This window comes from Pezoporus wallicus, unplaced genomic scaffold, assembly GCF_028554395.1.
Source record: "Pezoporus wallicus isolate ANWC-B61680 ecotype Strahan unplaced genomic scaffold, APGP_CSIRO_Pwel_v1 contig_3365, whole genome shotgun sequence".
NCBI lineage: Eukaryota > Metazoa > Chordata > Aves > Psittaciformes > Psittacidae > Pezoporus > Pezoporus wallicus.
The window spans coordinates 3,888,371-3,909,965 of NW_026640883.1; the positions used below are offsets into that span (position 1 = coordinate 3,888,371).

At 40.4% G+C, this 21,595-nt stretch overlaps 1 protein-coding gene across 7 annotated transcripts in view; it reads left to right on the plus strand.

The window, feature by feature from the left end:
* Positions 1-17,245, plus strand: part of ADD3 (adducin 3) — a 100,996-nt gene extending 83,751 nt beyond the window's left edge. For 5 of the 7 annotated variants that reach the window (XM_057420913.1, XM_057420915.1, XM_057420916.1 and 2 more), the window contains 13 exons: positions 2,687-2,825; positions 4,309-4,460; positions 4,577-4,657; positions 5,704-5,853; positions 6,784-6,927; positions 7,016-7,114; positions 8,129-8,311; positions 9,128-9,385; positions 10,333-10,452; positions 11,746-11,835; positions 13,007-13,130; positions 14,035-14,130; positions 14,848-17,245. In XM_057420913.1, coding sequence (XP_057276896.1) covers positions 2,687-2,825; positions 4,309-4,460; positions 4,577-4,657; positions 5,704-5,853; positions 6,784-6,927; positions 7,016-7,114; positions 8,129-8,311; positions 9,128-9,385; positions 10,333-10,452; positions 11,746-11,835; positions 13,007-13,130; positions 14,035-14,130; positions 14,848-15,146 — 1,935 coding nt within the window. In that variant the 3' untranslated portion in view covers positions 15,147-17,245. Of the gene's footprint in view, positions 1-2,683; positions 2,826-4,308; positions 4,461-4,576; positions 4,658-5,703; positions 5,854-6,783; positions 6,928-7,015; positions 7,115-8,128; positions 8,312-9,127; positions 9,386-10,332; positions 10,453-11,745; positions 11,836-13,006; positions 13,131-14,034; positions 14,131-14,847 lie in introns of all 7 variants that reach the window. The other 2 variants (XM_057420919.1, XM_057420917.1) reach the window with 2 other exon arrangements.
* Positions 17,246-21,595: the final 4,350 nt, after the last annotated feature.

Sequence of the window (21,595 nt, forward strand, 5' to 3'; positions counted from 1 at the left end):
TGGACCTTGACTCCTTTTTCTATCCACTGTGAGCTGTTTGACCACCAAAATGCTTTCTTCTAGTTAAGTGAAAAATCCTTGTGTCTTCTACAGGGGATTGTCTAAATCCCACACATCCAAATTTCATTCAAACCCACTTTGGTTGTAGTGCGAGTTGCTCAGATTCAGGTACCAGCCAACCATAAGGATTTAAACTGGGATGCCATGGGTGATTCTCAATCATTGTTTACCTGTTCTTGCAGATTGTGATCCTCTGTGTATCCACCTTGTTACCCTGAGGTATGGCAGCATGTTGAACACACAGTGCTGCACTTGAACTTGCACCAAGAGGTGTGCTTTGAGTATGTAAGAAGCTACAGTGCTCTGCAAATGGACCTCTGGTCCTCTCAGAATGAATGTCCCAGACTGGTGGAATCATCCGAACTCAAACTCCTTGCTGCTGTTCTGTGGAAATGATGACTGGGCCCTGCTGTACCTTAAAGGCATGTTTCAGGGATTAGTAAATTAATGCTTGTGAAGCACTTGGATTTACGGTAATTATCTGCCCAGAGAAAATCTGAGATAAGCAATAATTGTCACCTCAACAGAGTATGTGTAGCATGCAAAAAAGGCACAGGGCTACATGCTGAGCCACAAGAAGAGAAAAATACACTAAATTTCTTCCCTAGTGAGAACTAGTCACTGTGTGTCAGATGAGGCATGGGGACAAGACAACTGTGCTATGCTTAAAAGATAGTACCTGTGTATTGCTGCGTGCAATTAGTACCTGTGCGATTATCATCTGTGTGCAAGAGGGGCAAAGAAACATGCTCTGCATGTAGTGACTTCTTGTGGCCACTTTCGAGTTCTGGGCTGGGCACAGTGCTTGTTGGTTTGTCAAGTGAGGATGGCACCCACACTGCCATTGGAACATGTGGAGTCATGGTGATAATGGCCATCCTTGGAGCTGTTTCACAGTCACCTGCTGAAGGATGAAAGTCAGGATGTTTTCTCCAACCACTTGTTGTTTTCCACAAATCCTTATTTCCCTTTCTGGCAATTACCTCCCCATAATTACCTCCCATCAGTTTCTCTTATGTGCTTCTAGTGCTGATGCACCTCCCATACCTCCACTTACTTCCTTTCTCCTTGTCCCAACTAGGTTCCTTTCCTCACTTGATTCCGGGTTTGTTCTTTCCTTTTCCCCATCTGCTCCTTTCACCTGCTGCGTAGATCTTACCTAGAGCAGCTGCTAAAGAGAAAAAGCTGTATTTGCCCATGTATCTTCAGGCCAGCAAGAGGTTGTTTAGTTGTGTGGAGGATGTTGCATGCATAGTCTGGTCTACACCAAGAGATCTGTGTAACAGATCACGGCATAGTCAGTACGCATGAATTTTAGAGGCTGTACTTGTGGAAATCTAGTGAGTCTCGGGTACAAATGATCCCAACAAGATTACTCCAAGAAAGAGCATGACTGTCTGAAAGCTTGGGTATTAAAGTGTAGTTATAGATGCTAAGCTGTCCAACTGGGAGGCCATATCAAGCAGAGTCTTGAAGATGTTTTATTGGGGTGGCACTCTCTCAAAACCTGTTGATGAAGTGGCTATGTCATGAGATTGGTGGATTTTACCCAACAAAGTGGGTGTTTTGGAGCACTGAATTAAAATTCAGTGAAAAATTACATTTACCATATAGAACTGTTTTCTGTTCTTTAACTGAAAGCATGTACTGTGATAAGGAAGGCAAACTGAAAGGAGCAATTACATACAGGGAATAGCCTGGAGTTATAATAGGAGTCAGCTGTGTGGTTAAAGACACCAAATGTCTTTCTGTAATGAACCAGCAAGAGCATTCGCAGTACACCTCAGCTCGTGTTGTGTGCAGCTTTGCATACTGCTGATTCAGACAAAAGCTGGAAGCTGCTGCCAGGAAATCATGAGAGGGTTAGAAAATATAATCCATAAGGAAATTCTGAGGGAACTGAATTTACTTAGACTAGAAATGTCGGGACTGGAGCAGTCCTAGGACAGGTGTTTGTTGTGGATAGTGGTTAATCTGTCATCTGGAAGGAACAGGCTTTGTCCACAGTGCATAGTGGATTAAATTTGATACTGTGAAAAGCTTTCTCATGATGTATTCTGCAAGAGTTTATTTCTTGGACTTCCAGACATTTTCTACAAGGGGGAAGGTGTTTTCCCTCTGGGAGAAGGAGAGAAATAGGGAGGAGGTGACATCCCAACTTCCCTTCTATTTTTTTACATGTCTGTGATACTACTTGAGCGTGAATGAGCTCCAGTTTTCCAGTTGTTTATAACTTTATCACAAGTTGGATGGATTTTCAGAAGGATTACTGAATTAAAAGAACATCCAGCACTAAAAGCTGATTGAATGTCAAGTACCTCTTCCAAAATATGAGAAACTCTTTAATTATTGATAAAAATTGTTTTTGTTGTTATTTACAAAAATACATTTTATTTTGTTAGCACTCTGTGACCGAATTCCTTCCTCCCGCCCCCAAAATTGCCAGTACTTAACATACAAAGTTTAGGTCGAATGGTTAAAAGTTTGGCAAACTTATAAGCAGATAAAAACAAGGTCTAGGGGGAAGTTTCGTGTAGCATTAATAACAGGCAAAGCTACCAGCCCCACCTATAATTTACATCTATCAAAGCCAGGTTGCCTTGATGATTCTCAAATGTTTCTACAGGCTTTTAGAGAAGATCTGGAATGCCTTATTCAGGAACAGATGAAGAAGGGCAATAACCCCACTGGACTGCTTGCGTTACAGCAGATTGCTGACTACATTACAGCAAGCTCTTTTGCAGGTTTTTCCGCATCGTCACTCAGTAAGTGAATTATACGTATAATTGCACTTTTGCTCTTCCTTTTTTTATTATCAGCAGGATTTAGTAATGCTGGGTTTTCCTCTTTCTTTGAATGAAAGTTCTGTCAAAGCTTGCTTCAGCTGTGAAGAAGTACAGATGGTGGCCTTAACTTTGCTTTTCAGGCTTCTTTCTCTCAAATTCCTTGATTTGTGTGGTGATATCCAAGATGTTTGGCATCCTCACACTCGGTTATTCTAGAATTTGCTAATAAAAGTTAAACTGAAGTAGGGAACAAAACACTGTGCCTTGTTACTATTAGCTGTTTAACATGAGCACAAACTGAGATGTGAAATACATACCTGTTAAGATTGTTTATTTTCCTACTCTTGCATATAAATTGTTATTTAAGAAAAAGAGGGGAAAGAATAGACTGTCAAAGTGAATCATTACATAAACAGCTCCCACAGTTAAAAACAGGTTGTAGTATGCACTCTAGTTACAAAGATGTCGCTAGGATCTTGCAGTAAACACCCAAGTTCTTCTTTCCAAGTCATGAAGAGCTGAAACATTAAAGTCAATTTGAATACTGTGGGTGGACATCATATGGGAGCTTACAAGTACAGCAGCAGCTGTCAGCATTCAGAATCTTTTGAGAACTGGTCCCAAAATGACACTTTGGAGTTCATTTAACAAAACAAGTAGAAGAGAACAACAGAGAATCCAAATAATCTCATCCCCATGTCTCTGTTTGGTTAGTGAGACTGTGGGTCCAGCTGTTGCGTCTGCTGTGTTTGCCCAGGGACTCAGACTGGCAGCCTAATCTCCAAGTGCATACTCTTATTTGTTGAAAACTAAAATGATTTTTAGCTCTTCTGGTTGTAACTTTCCCTGTAAGCAAAGGTTGGAGCTCTCAAAGGGATATCATACATTCACGAAGGGGAAAGAGACATGTTTGTGTAATCACAGTTCAAAGAAATAGCTTGATCTCAATAATTTCACTGTTAAGAAGTGATCTAAGTGTTTGAGAACTCTCGTTTCTTCATTAGGACTAAATTTAAGTGCTAAGACTGAAACATCTTTTCAGATTAGTTTTACTGGTGTCACAAGTCCAGCAGGAGTGTGTTCTCCTGTCATTTTCAAAGTAATCTGTAAAAATACTTCATTAGTGACAAATGTCTTATAGCACAGTTCCAGTCTTAAATAGGATGTTGAATTAGGAGAGAGCTTCAAATCTGAGTGGTGTTTCAAAGGAAACCTTTATTTCACTTCTCTTGTCTTTGAAAAAGAGATGAAAACTGAAATTTGGGGTATGATTGCTGCTTAAAATAACAGAGGGTTTGGTAGAGATCTTAGAAATCCCAGCAGTGCAGTTCCTGTGTATGGATTGTTGGTACTGCTATGCTACCAATCAAAATACATGCCTTCTGGAAAGTCATGGTATAACTAGGAGTTATTTAATTGTCCAACTGGTCATCATCTCTTTGGTTTTTAATCTGTTTTTCAGGCCATGGGATGATTACACCCATCAATGATCTACCTGGGGTAGATACCTCCTCGTTTGTTAAGGGAGAAAAACTTACTCGCTGCAAGTTAGCCAGTTTATACAGATTGGCAGACTTGTTTGGGTGGGCACATTTGCCAAATGCCTATATCACAGTAAGTATTTTAGAGACCAAAACCTGGAATCTTACCTACTCATTCAGTTGAACTTCCCCCCTGAATAATCCATATTCAAAAATAGATCATTAATCCATTTTCTTCCTCCTTTGCAGGTAAGAGTGAGCAAAGAACATGACCATATTCTAATCATTCCAAGAGGTCTGTCCTTTTCTGAAGCTTCAGCTTCTAATTTGGTATGTGATTCACCTGCTGCAATAACCAGCAAGGCTTAACCTGTTACCTAAAAATCTTTAGTAGCTGCTGAAATGGTCTTCTAAACTATAATCATGCTGTTATTTGGGTTTTAATGTTTATCCACCAGATGAAAAGCTGATGAACTATTTAGATACTAGCATCCTTTGTCCTCAGCATTTCTTCTTGGGTTTAGCTTCGCTTTCTGGTGCTTTGTCTTCAGCTTCAATGTGGAGCAGCAACGTTTTTTTTTCCCATCTGATGAAGCTCATCGAATATCCTCAGTGGAACAACAATTTTTTTTATAACCTGACAATATGGTAATACATATGAAATGACTCTGCAGGAGTAGTGTTAGTAGAGTCAGCTCTTATCTTTATACGTGGGGAAATAAAGTTGAATAATCTTCTCCAGGCCAAACAAAGGAGCTGGGTGAAGTTACAGACTGGCATTCAGGCAGTGGTAGCTGCTAAATCATGAATCTTTTGGTGCAGAACCTGCCATATGTTCTCCATGTCAGTATGTATCTGTAAAGAAACTACCTCCTTGAAAGGGGTAGCAGATTGAGACTGATAGCATTACACCAGCAAACACAGAACCAAAGTACAAACAAGAGAACAAGATCTGGTATAACCCTGCTGTTGTTTTTTGCAGATCCTGAAATTATTATTTTAATGTTCCCATGAAATTAAAAATTCCCTGTGCATTTAATTTTCTTATTGGAAATTTCTCAGAGTCTGAACTGTCTTCATCTTTAAAATGTAGGAAATGTTAATGAAATTGTTTTGAAAGTCAGAAACAAGGAAAGGTCAGTTAGACCAAAGAGGAATATATATTGTAGCAGTGTCTTACCTTCCATGGCTGGACTTCCAACAGCTATCAAGGGTTTGGACAGCAGGATGGTTTATTGACACACAGAGTCATGGTTTCTCCTATTTTTTTAATGCTCTGACCCATAAATATGTGGGGGGAAATTTGGTACCAAGTGAGAAAGTTGTCAGGTTTTGCAAACTGTTTTAATTACTGTTCCTTTGTTTGACTTTTCCAGGTTAAAGTAAACATCCTGGGAGATGTAGTTGACCAGGGAAGTACAAGTCTCAGTATTGACAATGCAGGATTCAGTCCACATGTGGCCATCTACTCCACACGCCCTGATGTCAGATGTGTAATACACATACATACCCCTGCAACAGCAGCTGTAAGTCTTCTTTCTCACATAAAAAGTAAAAGAAAACAGGTTTACCTCATAACTTAGAGCACATTTCTGAATCTGAATCACTGCTCACAGCAGTTTTGGTTTTGTTCTAGCATTGACTCTCCACTGGTCAAGAAAGGTGTGAGGTTATCAAATAAACGGAGAAAGAGGGCTAGGCCAGCACAGTGAAATGGGTGCTCAGGTACAAGTGTACTTGGGTTAGGCGCTGTAAAGTACATAGTTTACACGGGATTCATTTATAGCATCTTAGCCCATATAATGTGCTGTATGCATCATCATTTGTGGAAAAGCTTTTGGATTCTCTGCTTTTCTGCATCATTTGCATTCTGCAACTTCATTTTTAAGTGGCTTAATTAGTAGTTATGTTCAGTTTGGATTACCTCGCTATTAAAAATCATAGTTAACATAGAAGCTTAAAACAGTCTGTATAACAATGATAAAATTGTAAGGAGACTTGAAAGAATTGGTTTGAGATAAATAGATAAATTCATATTATTTTATATTTAAATGCATATACATGCATTCCTTGACTGCGGACAAAAAAAGGAATAACTTCTTTTATACTAGCTTTCTGAAGTTATAAATGTGGGAAAGAAGGAAGAAACATTAAGTAGGCTTATACTGACAATTATACATAGATACAAATCACAGAAATTAACTTAGCTGGGATAATTTGTCTTTTCTTGACTGTTCCTAGGTTGGGTAGCAGCAGCTCTGCCACCCTATTGCAAGTTAGATGGGGGGGGGGGGGGGGGGGAAGCAAAAAAAAAGTATTGTTTCTAAGCTTAAACTATAAAGAGTTTGTATGTCCTCTAGCAATACATCCTGCTAAGGCTTGGGTGGTTGAGATGTGGGGCTTAAGGATTGCATTTTTTGCTAATTATGAGTAAGTAATTAATTTTCTTGAAACAGGTTTCATCTATGAAGTGTGGCATCCTTCCAATATCACAGGAGGCTCTGATTCTGGGAGATGTTGCTTATTACAACTACCAGGGATCTCTTGATGAGCAGGAAGAGCGAATTCAGCTTCAGAAAGTTCTTGGACCCAGTTGCAAGGTATTCAACCTCATTCACGCTCTTCATAAACCATTTTCATGTACTGTGACAGTTTCTACCATTTAACATTAGTGTCTTCATTTACTAGGTATTAGTATTGAGAAACCATGGTGTGGTAGCACTAGGAGAGACACTGGAAGAAGCATTCCACTATATTTTCAATGTGCAACTGGCCTGTGAAACACAGGTGAGAGAGAATTTATCTGTATCTTGTTTCAATGATTTCTGCTGTTGAGTTATAAATTACATCCAGATGGGAAGAGCTCTAACATTACAGAATATTTGTGATTGTGGAATCCAGTAATCATATACCAAGTCAGAGAAATTGGAACAATCAGGAAAAGAGAGAAGGAAGAGCACAAATACAGTCTTCCTAGAAAGAGTGTCACTTTAAGTGACACTCTGAAGGATACAGGTTTTGTTCCATGCTGTGGAGAGTGAGCTTCATGCAGAGAATCTGTTGGATAATAGATTCAGTGGTGCTCTCTGCATGTGGGAAGCATGTGTTAAGATCTCTTGACATCCAGCTTGTTTATCAAAGCTGAATGTTGTGACAAGAAAAGAAGCTTCTCACTATGATCACAAATATTTGTAAAACCAAATAAACAAAAGGTCTTTGGAGCAATGGTAGAGGATAGGGTATTTGAAAAGAATGTGCATCCCAAATGATTTCTGTTTTGTCAGCTACCTAGTTAAGTATCTAGATATTATCTATAACCTGGGGAGAAGGGTCCTCACCTTCTATAACTCTTGAACACACCCCCAGAAACTTCATCCCTTTGCTCTTACTTGTTATCCAGTGACCCTGTCCTCCCAAGTAGGCGATTGGAGGTGCAAATGGCAGTCTCCCACTCCTTTCCTCCCTTTTACTGCCATTTATGTTGCATTTGATCACTCATACATGTTGAAGTAGATATAAAAATGAACAGTTTTTAGTCTTGTGATGCAAGGAAGGACCTTTTTAAGGTACTCTGGAAGCTAGTGTCTGAGTCCACTCCTCTTCGAGTGCAATTTTTAGCAGAAATTATCATCCTTTCCACAAGAATCACTTGCTATATGTTTTAATACATTTTTGCACAGTAGAAAACTAGCTTGAGAAACAACTGCAACATACGTTTAAGTGTGTTTCTTCTGTGAACTCAGAAAAGCAGAGAATCCAAAAGCTTTTCCACAAATGAAATATCCTCATTCGTGTCTCTAGGTTCATGCATTAGCTGGAGCAGGTGGGATAGACAATCTCCTACTACTGGATCTGCAGAAGTTCAAGCCTTTCACACATGGTGTGGCAGCTGCTGGAGGTGGTGGGGTTAATATGGCTTCGCAACAGAAATGGAAAGTTGGGGAGCAAGAATTTGAAGCACTCATGCGGATGCTGGACAACCTGGTGAGAGCATGTTGATGGCATTGTCTGTATAGTCTCTGTAAGCTCTGAGTGTAGGGTTAGCTTCTGTAAAGCAAACAATTGTTTCTGGTTTCATTGTGAGTTTGAAAATGAAGATGTAGTAACTATTATTGTATATGCAATCTCCTTGGTTTAGGTCTTACTTTGTCACCGTATCTGACAGTAGTATTATGTCTTGATAAGAATTTATAATGTTTTGAACTTAAATTTTGTCCAACCCATCTCACAAACACATTTGCTCTTTATAGTAGCTTAACAGTAAAAATGTTTTAATGGCTACCTAGTAAATAGACTGAGCAGATTCCATTTATATTTTTTTATTCACTCTAATATTAGGGAATAAGAGGAAAACTTATTATTTGTTTGAAATATCCATTTCACTACACTCTGAATTCTGGAACAGCCTTTGATACAAATAAGAGTGAAGGGTGTGGGAGAGTGTCATCAATGAGGATGTGCCATTTTTCAAGACAGATAAATGTCCTCATGAATGCTACCTAGGTCACAACCTGAGCAGGGCGTCATTTGGTGGTCATGCATTCACAAAGGTAGGAGGAAGGTGAAGTGCTAGTTGGGCCCTGTCCAGCTGCTGCTGTACTGTATTTTAAATGGGTCTCTTGAATGCCAATACTATGAATGCATGATGGCAACACCACTAGCCTGTTCTCCAAAGAGCTCACTGGACCTCTAACGCATATAAGAGAAGCACACAAAGCTTCCATGACTTTTTTGGATACCTTTTCCTGATTTTTTTTATTTTTTTAAACATTCTTTCCTTTTTTTCTTCCTCCTCCATAGGGATACAGAACTGGCTATGCCTATAGGCAACCACTAGTCAGGGAAAAACCCAGACACAAGAGTGATGTGGAGATCCCAGCCACTGTGACTGCCTTTTCCTTTGAAGATGATACAGTCCCGCTTTCCCCCCTGAAATTCCTAGCACAGAGGCAACAAAGAGAAAAGACAAGATGGCTGAACTCTCCAAACACATACTTGAAAGTTAATGTGCCTGAGGAGTCCTGGAATGGGGAAACCAGTCCCAGGACTAAGATCACGGTAAGTAGATTTTTTTTTAGGGGGTCACATAGTTTTTGCAGTACTTGAAAGTAAATTACACATGGTTTATATGAAGAAATCTTTAACAGGATTAGCAAATAAGTGTATCCAGCAAATAAAAATAGGCGTTGGGGAGACTTAATGACATTAGTACTAAAGGCTCCCTCTGTTTGGGGCAGGGGGGTTTAACTATTTGGAATAGTAACAGTTTATGATAAAACCTAATAATGATTTCCTTCTTGTTACTAGCTCTTATGATTCCTGAAGTAGAAAACAGTTTTTCTACCATATTTTTCTGTGCTATTAATTATCCACCAAACATAGTAAGGTTTTAAATCACCCGTGGGTTGTTCTGTTCTCTACAGATCTGAGATACAAGCTCTAATTCATCTCTAATTGCCCCTTTCCTGTTTGTGAGCCTACTGAAAACAGACTTTGAAGAGTCTGTTCATGCTGCTACTTTTAATGGTGATCAAGATTTTTCCTCCTCCTTTGGCTCACCAAGATACTTTCACTGTGTTTGCAGCATGGAGAGAGGTCGCTCTTTTGGGACTGTGAAGCATGTTTGTTGTCAGGTTACTCCCAGTTGCATAGTACAACTGTAAAAGCATCAGCTCCTCCTGCTGGCAGGCTCGTGAGCTTTTAAACTGAAGTTCGGGAGAAATGCCCTTAGCGACTGATTTAAACCCCTCCATTCTTAAGGAATGTATTTCACTGTTTACTGAAAGCAATCTTGACAGTACATGTTCAAGGCGATTTAAATCCTCTTGGCAAACGTACAGACCTGCAAGGAGTTGGGATTATTCTGTGGGTGGCATGTGGAATTGAGAATAAAGTCAGAAAGTCCTTTCTCTGTATCTCTTTTTTAACTCCAGGACAATGCTGAAAATTGTTCCTCCCCTTCATGCTGGTGTGTTTAGCTTTTTTTGGTTGTTTTTTTCTTTAAGTGGATGAAAGCTGATGACTCCTCCAAGACTAGTGGAGGAACACCAATCAAAATTGAAGATCCAAACCAATTTGTTCCTCTAAACACAAACCCGAGTGAAGTGCTGGAAAAGAGAAATAAGGTAAAAGTGTGATGAAATGAAAGTTATAATATTCCCAAATAAAATTATACGTTCAAGAAATGATCCAGCACAGCAGTAAAATAACATGTTCAAATGTTCTGGTTTTGCTAAGAAGTTTCTTACCTTTTTTTTGGCACTAACATGCATTTATTTAAATATCTGATATACATGAAATCCATAAATACATATGCTATATATATATAAGTTTTGAATGAAATAGTTTGATAAATGATAAGTATTAACTCTGGAAATGATAGATTGGGAATGGTAAGGCCTGCTATTTATCATTATATTTAGTGATTAATAGGTGTCAGCATGAATCAAATTGCTGTGTGTCATCTAGAGCACGATTCAGTCTCAGACTGTAATGTCACTCTGTTCGGTATTAATTTGCCTAGCAATTATTAAGGTGGAGCTTTTATGGTCCAGTCTGCTTCATAATGGCAGTAAAAAGACAAAATGGGAGATCTTTGTTGGACCTCTCTCTAAACACAAATATCTCACTGCTTTTCCCTTCCAGCACGTAAGACACTGACTGTCAGAATGGCCAAATACTCCACCCTAGACATAACTATATTAACAGATATTCAGGACACTTTCCATTTGATTACATGTTCTTTTCTTTCGTGGAAAGCACCATATCAATGTCTGTGGGGACTGAACTGGAGCTAGAAGGAGAAACTCCCTTCTTTAGAAGTGGAAAGGCGCCCACTAATCATCTGGAGATTAATAGTACAAGCCCCAGAAAACGATTTTTGGATTTATGCATGTCACTGTCTCATTAGATAGTTTATTCCTATTTTTTGCTATAGATTTTATTTTAATACAGTCTGTACTTGTATTTACATCTGATCTGTCAATCTCTTAAGCACTGACAATGTGAAACTAGGGCTGTTTATCTGGGGAGAATAGTGAGCTAGTCGCAAAAGGAAAACTTTACAAACCTTTATGACTGCAGAGATCTCTCTAGTAGCTTAACATGGGTCTTTTATGGGATGGAGAGGACAGGTTCAGAGACACACTGTTTCTTGGAGCTCATTTCTAAATATTGGCTTCCACGAAGTGCAGGAGCTGGGACGAGGGTGGATATCTGGGAGTACTCAAAGGACAAAACAACATATGCAGTGTATCCGGAGGTGGAAGAAGAGTTTCAAATTTATAGGTGCAGCAGCATACAGCTTGATCCTCCAGCCATTCACTGCAGCCTGTGTTACTGGCTTTGTGAAGGTGATGGGCATGGGATTTGATAAAGATAAATATCTGTTTCTAATCTGGTTTATTTTCTCTATATAGATACGGGAACAAAACCGATATGACCTAAAGACAGCAGGACCACAGTCTCAGCTGCTCGCTGGGATTGTTGTAGATAAAAAGTCAAGTCCGGTGAGTAAGACATAATTCATTGATTGACAAATGTTTGGGTTATTTAGCTGCCTGTCTTTTAAACATCAGTTGGGGCCATTTTCTTTCCAAATGCTTTGTTAGAACTGATTATTTCAGTGCCAGGTTCTGGATGCGTAATACACTTTATTCATGTTTCATTTCAAAGGCTTGAAATGTTAGTTTCAAATGGAGATATGCATGGTAAGTTTGCCTATTGTTAATATTAACGAAGTGGGACCCCTGCCTAAGACCATTTAAGCTAAAAAGGATGAACATTGCAATGCAGGGTGCCAAAAATCATCTTTTCATCAGTCTGTGCAAATTCTGCTAAAGGAAATAATACTCAGAATAACTGAATTTAAAAGGTGGGATGGGACCACATAGAAGGCAGCTTTCATTAGAAACGTTCTTCTCTTTGGGAGACCTGTCTGCACTAATCTCTTCTTGAATAGAATAGACTCACTTCCAAACAGTACAGACATGCCTAATAAGGCTATCTAACAAACTGCGATGAATTGTAATTGGAATTCTATAGATCTACGAGGTTTCCAACTGTCCATGAAATAGTACATCTGTTTCCTCATTTTGGTTTCCAGTATTCTTTTGCCATAACCCTGAGTTTGCTTATTTATTTCAGGCAAGAAGAATATTTTGTAAACGAGTATTCTTTCTTCCTCTCGGAAGAGCTCTTCCAGTTAGATTCCTAAACTGGTGAATGAGCAGTTACTTTCCTACAAAGAAAAATCCTAGAATTTGGGGCATTTGCCAAAAATATGAGAAACCTTATTTTTTAATCCCTCTTGCTAAAGGAGTTTTACTTCTCTGAAGGGTTTGTTAGTCCCTGAGGTGTAAGCTGTTGAGGCAGATCTCTACTTTAAATCTGTCCCCCTTGATACACAAAGCCCCCCACCCTCAAATATGATTGTTCTGCTGCAAAAGGATGGTGATTTAAAGCTCAGTACTTAATACTTATTGCTATGTGAATGTTTATTAAGTGGTTAGTTTTTGTCTGCATACGTCTTACGGTTTTCTTCTGTATTCCTTCTCAAGCTGGTGTCACCAAAATTTGGGAAAAAAAAAGAGACATTAACCACATACGTCCTGCTTGGTCATTTGCTGCTTTTGTGTTTTTCAACACATTTGTTAAATGTCATGATTTTCTCTTTCCCAGCCAATGCAATTTGAAGATGATGAGCATGCACCACCAGCACCACCCAACCCATTCAGCCGTCTCACAGAAAAGGAACTGGAAGAGTATAAGAAAACAGTTGAACGCAAGCAGCAGGGGTTGGAAGGTCAGTAGTGTGTTTTTAAGTGTTGAGATTGAATGAGTTAATTTTTACTGTGTAATTATTAGTTATTAGTATGTACCATTGACAGCTACTTTGAACTAATCATTCTTTGAGACAACAGATTTGTTTTGTTAAATATTGGTTTGGGGTTTGTTTTTTTTTCTTCACGTTGGTTGGTGCTAACATTAAAGCAATGGAAGGTTTACACGGAAATGGGGTTGATAAAACCACACTAACATAATGACTTCTTTTGTCAGAATCATAGAATAACTTAGGCTGGAAGAGCCCATGAAGTTCATCTTAGTCCAACTTCCTCCTCAAAGTTGCTATCAAAGTTAGATCAAGTAGTTCAGGTCTGTGCCCAGCTGAGCAAAATTTTACTGAGATGTTTTGTCTTGGGTTTTTTAGTTTTAATTCTATTCTCCCAATGTGCAGACTCATTTACTTTCACTTTTTACATCTTCCAATACTACTGTTGCACAGGGAATTACTAATTCAGGGTTGATTTTCATATATATATATTTTATTAAACAATAACACTTACTATACATTCTTCTCCACTAATATTGTGTAATAAAACTATGTTACTATATACCACATTCAGGGCATAGTGTAATAACTTACTGTAACAGCAAACTGTGTGACTTAACAGATAAAACAGCTGCTACTTGAAATGCAACCCTGCCAATCTTTTTAATGTTTTCTATTAAAGAACTAACATATAATGATTGTTAGCAGATAAATGTGTAAGTCTGTAATTCTGTGGAGTTTAAAGTGTGTACTGTAACTTCTTGATGTTGTCAGCATGAACAACACAATGCAGAGCTGTAAATCCTGTAGCACTAGCACTGACATTCTTGCTTGATTTTTACTTTGCATGGCTACTAATTCAAATCTTGTCCTGCAGATGCGGAACAGGAATTATTCTCAGATGACGGTTCATCTGTGTCACAAATTCAGTCACAAACTCAATCCCCGCAAAATATCCCAGAAAAATTAGAAGGTATTCCATGCAATTTCTGTACAATGCCAATGGCTCTGATAACCTGAGTCATCCACTCTTCTGCTGCATTCTTACACTTGCATGAAGCCAATTGAGCTAAAAAGAGCCCACTTCTGTCAAGTCTGGGTGGGACTCTGTCCAGAAAACTGTGTTTCTCAGTTCTTTCCTGATGCTTAGTTGTGGCAAACAGAAACCAACACAGGTCTAAGTTTCAACTTAGATATTAATAAGGTGGAGGGAATCGATTCTATTTTTATTTTACTGGAAGTGTTAAGATAAGGATTTTTTGCCTAAGACTTTTCCAGCAAAGTCTAAGAAGGCATTTTGAAAGGCTAGCTCTTCAAGAACACCTGTATGGAATGGCTGCATTTTCATAAAGTAGTCTCTTGCAGTGAAGTGGAATTCTGAATGTGCTTGAGACTACATGTATATGCTATATATGCAGACTGTATTTGTATATACTCTCTATAGCTTGAGCTGTACGTATACCTGCCAGAGATAAGATTAGTTTTTTCACCCTGTTTTCCTTTAATGACCCTTTCAAAGTATTGTCTGCATACAACAAGTGAAAGTGTGGATAAAGGGGAAAAAAACACATCTAAGCACTTCGGGTTTCATCCCTTGGATCACAGTCCAGACTCACAGGCTTTGTTTCAATACTGGGGTTTTCTGCATGATAGTGTACAGAAATAATTGCAAAATTGTCTGTTCCTTCAGAAAACCATGAAGATCTCTACACCCAGAATGCTAACCTAATATCTGTGGAGCTGCCAGTTGTGGTGGTGAACGGCAAGGAAGATGCACATGACATGGAAGAAGATCTCACCAAGAGGGTCAGTCAGCTAACCACTAGTACTGTGGAGAGCGTGGAGATCACAATTAAAAGTTCTGAAAAGATAGAAGAGGCCCTGTCCCCTGAAGGGTCACCTTCCAAATCCCCTTCAAAGAAGAAGAAGAAATTCCGCACTCCTTCTTTCCTGAAAAAGAGCAAAAAGAAGGAGAAGGTAGAAGCGTAAGTGCAGTTCCATTGCGAGGAGACATTGCACATTTTAAATGTTTAAGTTGACCATTAACAGCGTAGTGTTAGAGGTGTGCAGTAACTGGACTTTTAACCTAAACAAAAAGGAACTGGAAGAGGTTTTGCTTTAAGAAAACCAACTAAACAAACAAAAACAAAGAAACCCTTTCATGGTAATTGAAAGTTAGTTCATCTCTCTCTTAACTGTGTCCAAAGTTGCTATGAGGATTGGAAACATCCATTAGTTTCATATAGAACTACACTGGCAGGTGCTCAATTCCCATCATAGCAAGATCAAATACCATCACAGTATGCGGCAGCAAGTTATGCTTGGAGTATTTTGCAGACCTTAAAATGATCAGTACAGCTAAAGTCTTCATTAAAGTTGCTGTTGAGTGATCATAGGACTTTTCAAAACTGCTGTCTCATTTGGTAACCAGCTCGTACATTTTTGTATTGTGATTTTGACCATATATTTGGTTTCTGTACCCCTGTTTGAGCGGGTGCGTATTAACAGCACACCTCTAAATCTTTTTTAAGATTAGATCATATAGGACTATTATACACTGGCACATAATATTAGGGAAAAAACTGTGTAAGAGAAAGTTTATTTGGAATTATACAAAATGTCTAAAGAATTCCATTCTTCAATAACTTTTTTGCCAAATATTTCATTTTAGTGAAATATAATTTTTGAAGACTTCTTTTTTATTCTATCAGTTGGGGGAAGGACACCCTTATTTTTCGAGAAGGGGGGGTTTTATACACTTAACATTGATAATTTAGTTTAACTGGCAAAACAAAAAGAAGATTTTATATGTTCAAATGTTTGTATACCACTCAGTATAAAGGTATTATAAGCATGTGAACCAAGCATTTAATAGTAGAGTGTATTTAAGAATGCTTGGGTTAGAGTATACTTAAATATAATTCAGGAATCCAGGGACTTAGGAATCAGAAAATAAAAGCATATAAAACTGAACTGGATTCACGTTTAAAAACTACTTGTGGGTTGTTTTATTTTTCTCTCATGGTATTGCTAATGAATGAAGAAAAATAATCTCTTAACAAAACCAAATGAAGGAAACAAAACTGTTAAAAGGGAAAGTGAAATAGTAAGAAAATAGGAAGAGACAAAAGAAAGTAAAAGTTTGGTGATTATTTTTTTTAAATATATGCTATGGATTGTGGGATATTTTTATTAAATCAGCAAAGTGACATTTCCATATTAGACGTTTGAAATCATTTGTATGGATTCATGCGGAGTGCAACACTTTGGGTTTCTTCTTCGCTTTCATTTGAATTGTAAAAGGGTCTCATGAATCCGTGTTGTCCTTTGGGTGAACCCAGAGCAAACCAGAGCCTAGTGCCATGGGTAAGGGTGGTACTGCCACTTACTCATTTTTACTGATGTTGTCATTTTAGTACTTTTACTGTATTGTAAATACAAACTAAACATAGAAATTAACATAGGGTTTTCTTCGCTGTGTCAAATGTCTGTAAATCAGCCATCGCAATAGGAAGTACATTTTAAAGATCCATGTGATTCCCAAACTGCCGGTTGAAATATTATACCATATATAATTGTTAAATATGGCTGGAGAGTGGTTTGGCATGCACAAATGTTGATTATAGCATGTTTGGGGGCTGGTTAGCTTTGACCGTGTAAGTGTGATAACGCAATGTTGGAATGGATCCTGGAAACAATTTTCTAGCTATCACTAAATACTGGAATCAGTGTTTTTAATCATAGTGGAAACTTTCAGTTGCTTAACTTTTGGGTTTTGTTTCTTTTTACGTTCTACATTACTCGTGTTGTATTACACCAGGTGTAGAAACAGTAACCTGTGAACGACGCTTTTCATAACTTTTTTAAGAATATATCTTAAATGAATGCAATGTGCATAAATATTTTTTAAAATGCAACCCGTGAACTATTTGCACCTTTTGCTAATGCCTCTATTTCCTTGCTTTGGCATAAAGAATGAGCCAGCCAACTCTTGTGTCCTGTGGAAAATATATAAATGTTATCGGAAATTGCTCATAGATGTAATGCTAATTAATGTTAAATCACAAATAAACAGTATTTTAAATAGATGGGTTGTGCAGAGCGGCCTTTTGTTCCTGCAGCACTCCCACATCGCTCGCTTGTTTAAAAGATGCTTTGATTATGCACGTGACTCCTTGAGAGCTTATCCTGAAGGTGGCTTCTTTCTTGTGCTTGTTCTGAAAGCCGTGCAAGAAACCAGTCTGACTGTATTAGAGAGTGGTTGTTTTCTCTGTCACAGCTCCTGGAGATGAAAGGGGACAGGCCCGTGGTAAAACAACACCGTGCTGTCAGGCAGCAGGGTTGAACCCGAACCCCAGTGAGTGTGTGCTGCGGGCTTTCTTCTCCCAGAGCACACTGACCTGTCTGCTTGGTCTCACTGCGCAGCATGGGTTTAGGTGTGACAGCCCAAGACGCAGCACTGGGGTGGTTTAAGTGCTGTCAGTACAGAGCAGGGAGATTGCTTGTGGAAATCACCATTTTTTTTCACTTTATTAATGAAAACAAAGTTTTTTTCTGTCGGGGAGGTTTCTAATGCAAAGTTACTTGAAGACATCTGTGTCGTGCCCTGCCAGCATATGGTATACCTTGGACTCGCAGAGGCTGCAGTGCTGTGTTTGTATAGCTGCATCAACTGTGTGAAATGTCTGTAAGGAATTCAACACATATTTATTTTCATTGTCCTTCCACAAATCAGCCTTTTTGTGCCCGTTGACAAGAAAGTAAAACTCCAGCCCCCCGAGCCTGTGGCGGTTTCATGAGCACAGTCCCTGCGTGAGACATTCATTTTGATTCAGCATCTTAAATAAACCAAGATTCAGACTATATCTTACTATTGTTTGCCTCCAGGAGCATCCACGCTCTGTTTCGTGCTGCACTAACTTGAAAGCAGACACTATCAAAACAGAGGAGCTAAAGCTGTGTTACACCAAGTGCATCTGTAGTTTTCTTCTTTGAACTCTCTCTATTCCTATGAGTCCATGAACCGCAACAGACCCTTCATTTTTACTTAGATCTGACTCTCACAGTGTTACACGAAGGATCTGAGACTCTGCAAGCCAACACATGGAAATGAAGTAGATGTTCCTAACAGGCATAACATATATAAAGGCTTAAATCTTGGGAAGTAGGAGCACTTGGAAAGATGAGCTTCAGAACAGGTCATTGACATGATAGGAAGTAATTAGTACCATCAGGATGCTTAACCCAAGAAACAGCAATACAGAGAAGCAGCAGGGTATGCTATGGGGAATTACGTGCAAGCTGCCATCTGAGAACTTTATAAAGGAAGACAAAGGGTTTATAAGGCTGTGTATCTTTCTAGCCCACTTTTGTCTACATATGGCCATGCTAAAATCTGCATTGTGACCTGGGTGATCACCTGCTGACTTCTCTTACAGACTGTGAAAACCTGTTCTGGAGATAAAGGTTACATGGCAAACCAGATTGGGCTTGATCTGCAAAAGTTGCCCAAAGAGGTGTACTTTAGATACTTGAGCCTGATCTAAAGTATCGGGCCTCTATCACAAGGAGGCATGATAATGTCATGGTGAAGGCTGTAATAGGCCATTTGGACCAGTGTTTTCCTGTCTCGCCAGTTGAGTTATTGTAAAGTGCTGAGCGTGTAGGATAAATCCTTGTAGGAGTTGAGGATTTTCTATTCTCTGGATGTCCCGTTTGCAAAACCGTTGAGTTTTCGCTGTTCCACCCTGTGGAAACTTCTCAAATACAATGTACTGCTAAGAAACCAAGGGCAGGGAGACAGAGCCACCGAGTCCCACACTGGGCATGTGGATCTGGTGGGAACTTCTGGCACGAGCACTGATAATGTTCCTCCCCTTTCCTGCACACTGGTGGGGAAATGCATCCCCCCTCCCACAGGGTTGATGTGTGGGTCCGTGTTTGTTCCTTTGGTTATCCAGGATGTTAAATGAGGTGGAGGGCTCATAGAAAAGCACTAATGAGAAGTTGCCTGGTACTGTCTATGCGGCTGCTCTGTGGGCACTGCCACCTGAGTGGCTTATGTGGCACAAGCAGCTTGGTGAGGATGCCAGGAGGGTGTCTGGTGGGGATTTTAGCTGTTGCAGAGCCTGTGTAAACTCCTACATTTAGAGACTTGCAGATTGGCCAAATTTGCACAGACTCTTTGAGGAATAGTAGAAAGCCCACCCCTAATATTAAGGCTTCTCAGCTCTTTGCCACAATCCCAGTTGCAAAGCCAGCAGCAATTCAGGTTTCTAAGAGAGAAGATTGCCAGAATTTAATGTGGAGAAACCTGTCTTTTCCTGCAGGCCTGTTCTTTGGAAGCTTTACGTGTTACCTGTGCCAGCAGGACCTGCAAGCGCACCCAAGCAGTTTGCACTTGGAGCAGAACACAGCATGGACAGTTTCAGTCAAGTCTGATCACCTTGTGAGCAAATAAAGCGAAGCCTGAAGATGAGAGCTGGAGAGCAAACAAGAGTTCACTGTGAAATCGTGGTTTAGAGTCCCAAACGCAGCCTTTGAACGGTGAAACCTCAGGCGGCCTTTAGATGGCATCAAACTCTAACGTTTGCTGCCTTCGCTCCCTGCAGCCGGAAAGCCATTAACAAAGAGCTCTCAAAGAAAGTGTTTCGGTGGAGATTCTGTGGGCTTTATTCCAGTTCCAGCGGAACGAGATGAAAGCAGACATCTGGCTGCTGGGCTCGCTTTCGGTACTGGTTCATTTCAAAACCCAGCAATGGAGCAGGCGAGACTCTGCTCCCCTCAGTCTTCCCGTGCTTTCTCAGCTAGTGAAGGATGTTTTGAAGGGGGTTTTGCACTTATAAACTCTCTCCAGAGAGCAGAATTCCCTCATGTTCAGTATTCCCTCCCTAGCAACCTCACCCATCGACTGAGGGCTCTCGGCATTTCTGGATGGTTGGGGCAGAAGTGATGGGAGACCCTGTGGAAGGTGTGCAGTGGGACAGGGCTCAGAAGCCACAGAGCTTCGGGTGTCTGGGGCTGGGGCAGAGCCTCGCTGAGCTCCTCCTTAGGTGAGTGGTATCTGAACCACAGAATCCCAGACTGATTTGGGTCAGAAGGGACCTTAAAGCTCATCCAGCTCCAGCTCCCTGCCACAGGCAGGGCACCTTCCATTAGACCAGGTTGCTCCAAGCCCCGTCCAACCTGGCCTTGAACACTGCCAGGGATGGAGCAGTCCCAAGGCCGTTGGTGAGGTGACCCAACACCACACATGATGGGCACCGCCAGCCCTTTGTGCTGAAACCAAACCCGTGAAAACCCACTGGATGCAGGCGTGCTCCCTGCCCAGCCCTGCCCCGCGCGGGTTTCACCCAGCACGGTCAGAGCAAAGCCATAAAGGAGAAGGTGCCTGTTTTGCACCGCCTGCCCCAGCTGCCGTGCAGATTGCAGCTGTTTGTGCCAGGCACGTTGGAATGGAGAACCAGGAGTCATGGAAGGCACACCTCTGGGAAGATCTACACTGAAGGAAGTAGTTTTAAACCATCGGGAAACGCGCTGCTGTGGAGGAACCACACCAGTTCTGGAGGTTGTGCTGACTTCCCGTAGCTCTTTACAAGGGAATGGCAAGGGAACGGCGTGCTTTGCCACTGCCAACCCACTTGAGTCTTCTTGCCCTTCAGCAGGCAAATTCTGACGAAGCCATCTTGTTCCCTGTCTCTGAACTGTGCGCTGTTGGAGGCTGAGGGCAGGGTCTCAGGCAGCATCACTGTGCGCTCACCCTGCTTTTATGCATTTCTCCAAGTGTCCTCCCTTCACCTTTGTAGGAAATGGGATATTGGGCGAGTTGGCGCTTCATTCTCATCTGTTATAGCCGGTTTTCTCTATTAGTCAGTCTTGAGAAGGGAGAGTCAGCTGCTTGTGCTGTAACTGCTGTGCATGGAAAATCAGAGAAAGGGGAGAAAAGGGAGAGAATGGAGATAGATAAATGTTATTTTTAATATATTATAGAGAGATTATATTATATACTATTCTATCTCTCATATATGATGGTCAAAGGGACAGATGCTCTAAATTGTCTCCAAGAGAGGAAAAGACATTGACTTCTATAAAGTGTAAGCTGTTGTCAGTGCTTCTTACTGGGGATCTGCCTGTAAATGAAGTGCATAAAGGAAAATCAACAGCTGAAAGCAGCCAGAGCACGTTTCACAGAGCTTCCTTTTCAGTCTCTCTTGCCTGACTTTCCCAGTTTCTCCTTCCTATCCCCGGTCAACGTTTGCACTGGGGAGAGAAAACCAAATGCTTGAGCTCACATGAAACAGATGCTGACCTTCCCCCCTCGAGGATCTTATGCTTTGGGGTGACATTAGTGCATCCCTATCACGCAGGTCCTCAGCTTTCACCTCCAAACCAAGCTGTGCCATGCCACAGACCTGGTGCTGCGGGATGAACAGGGAATC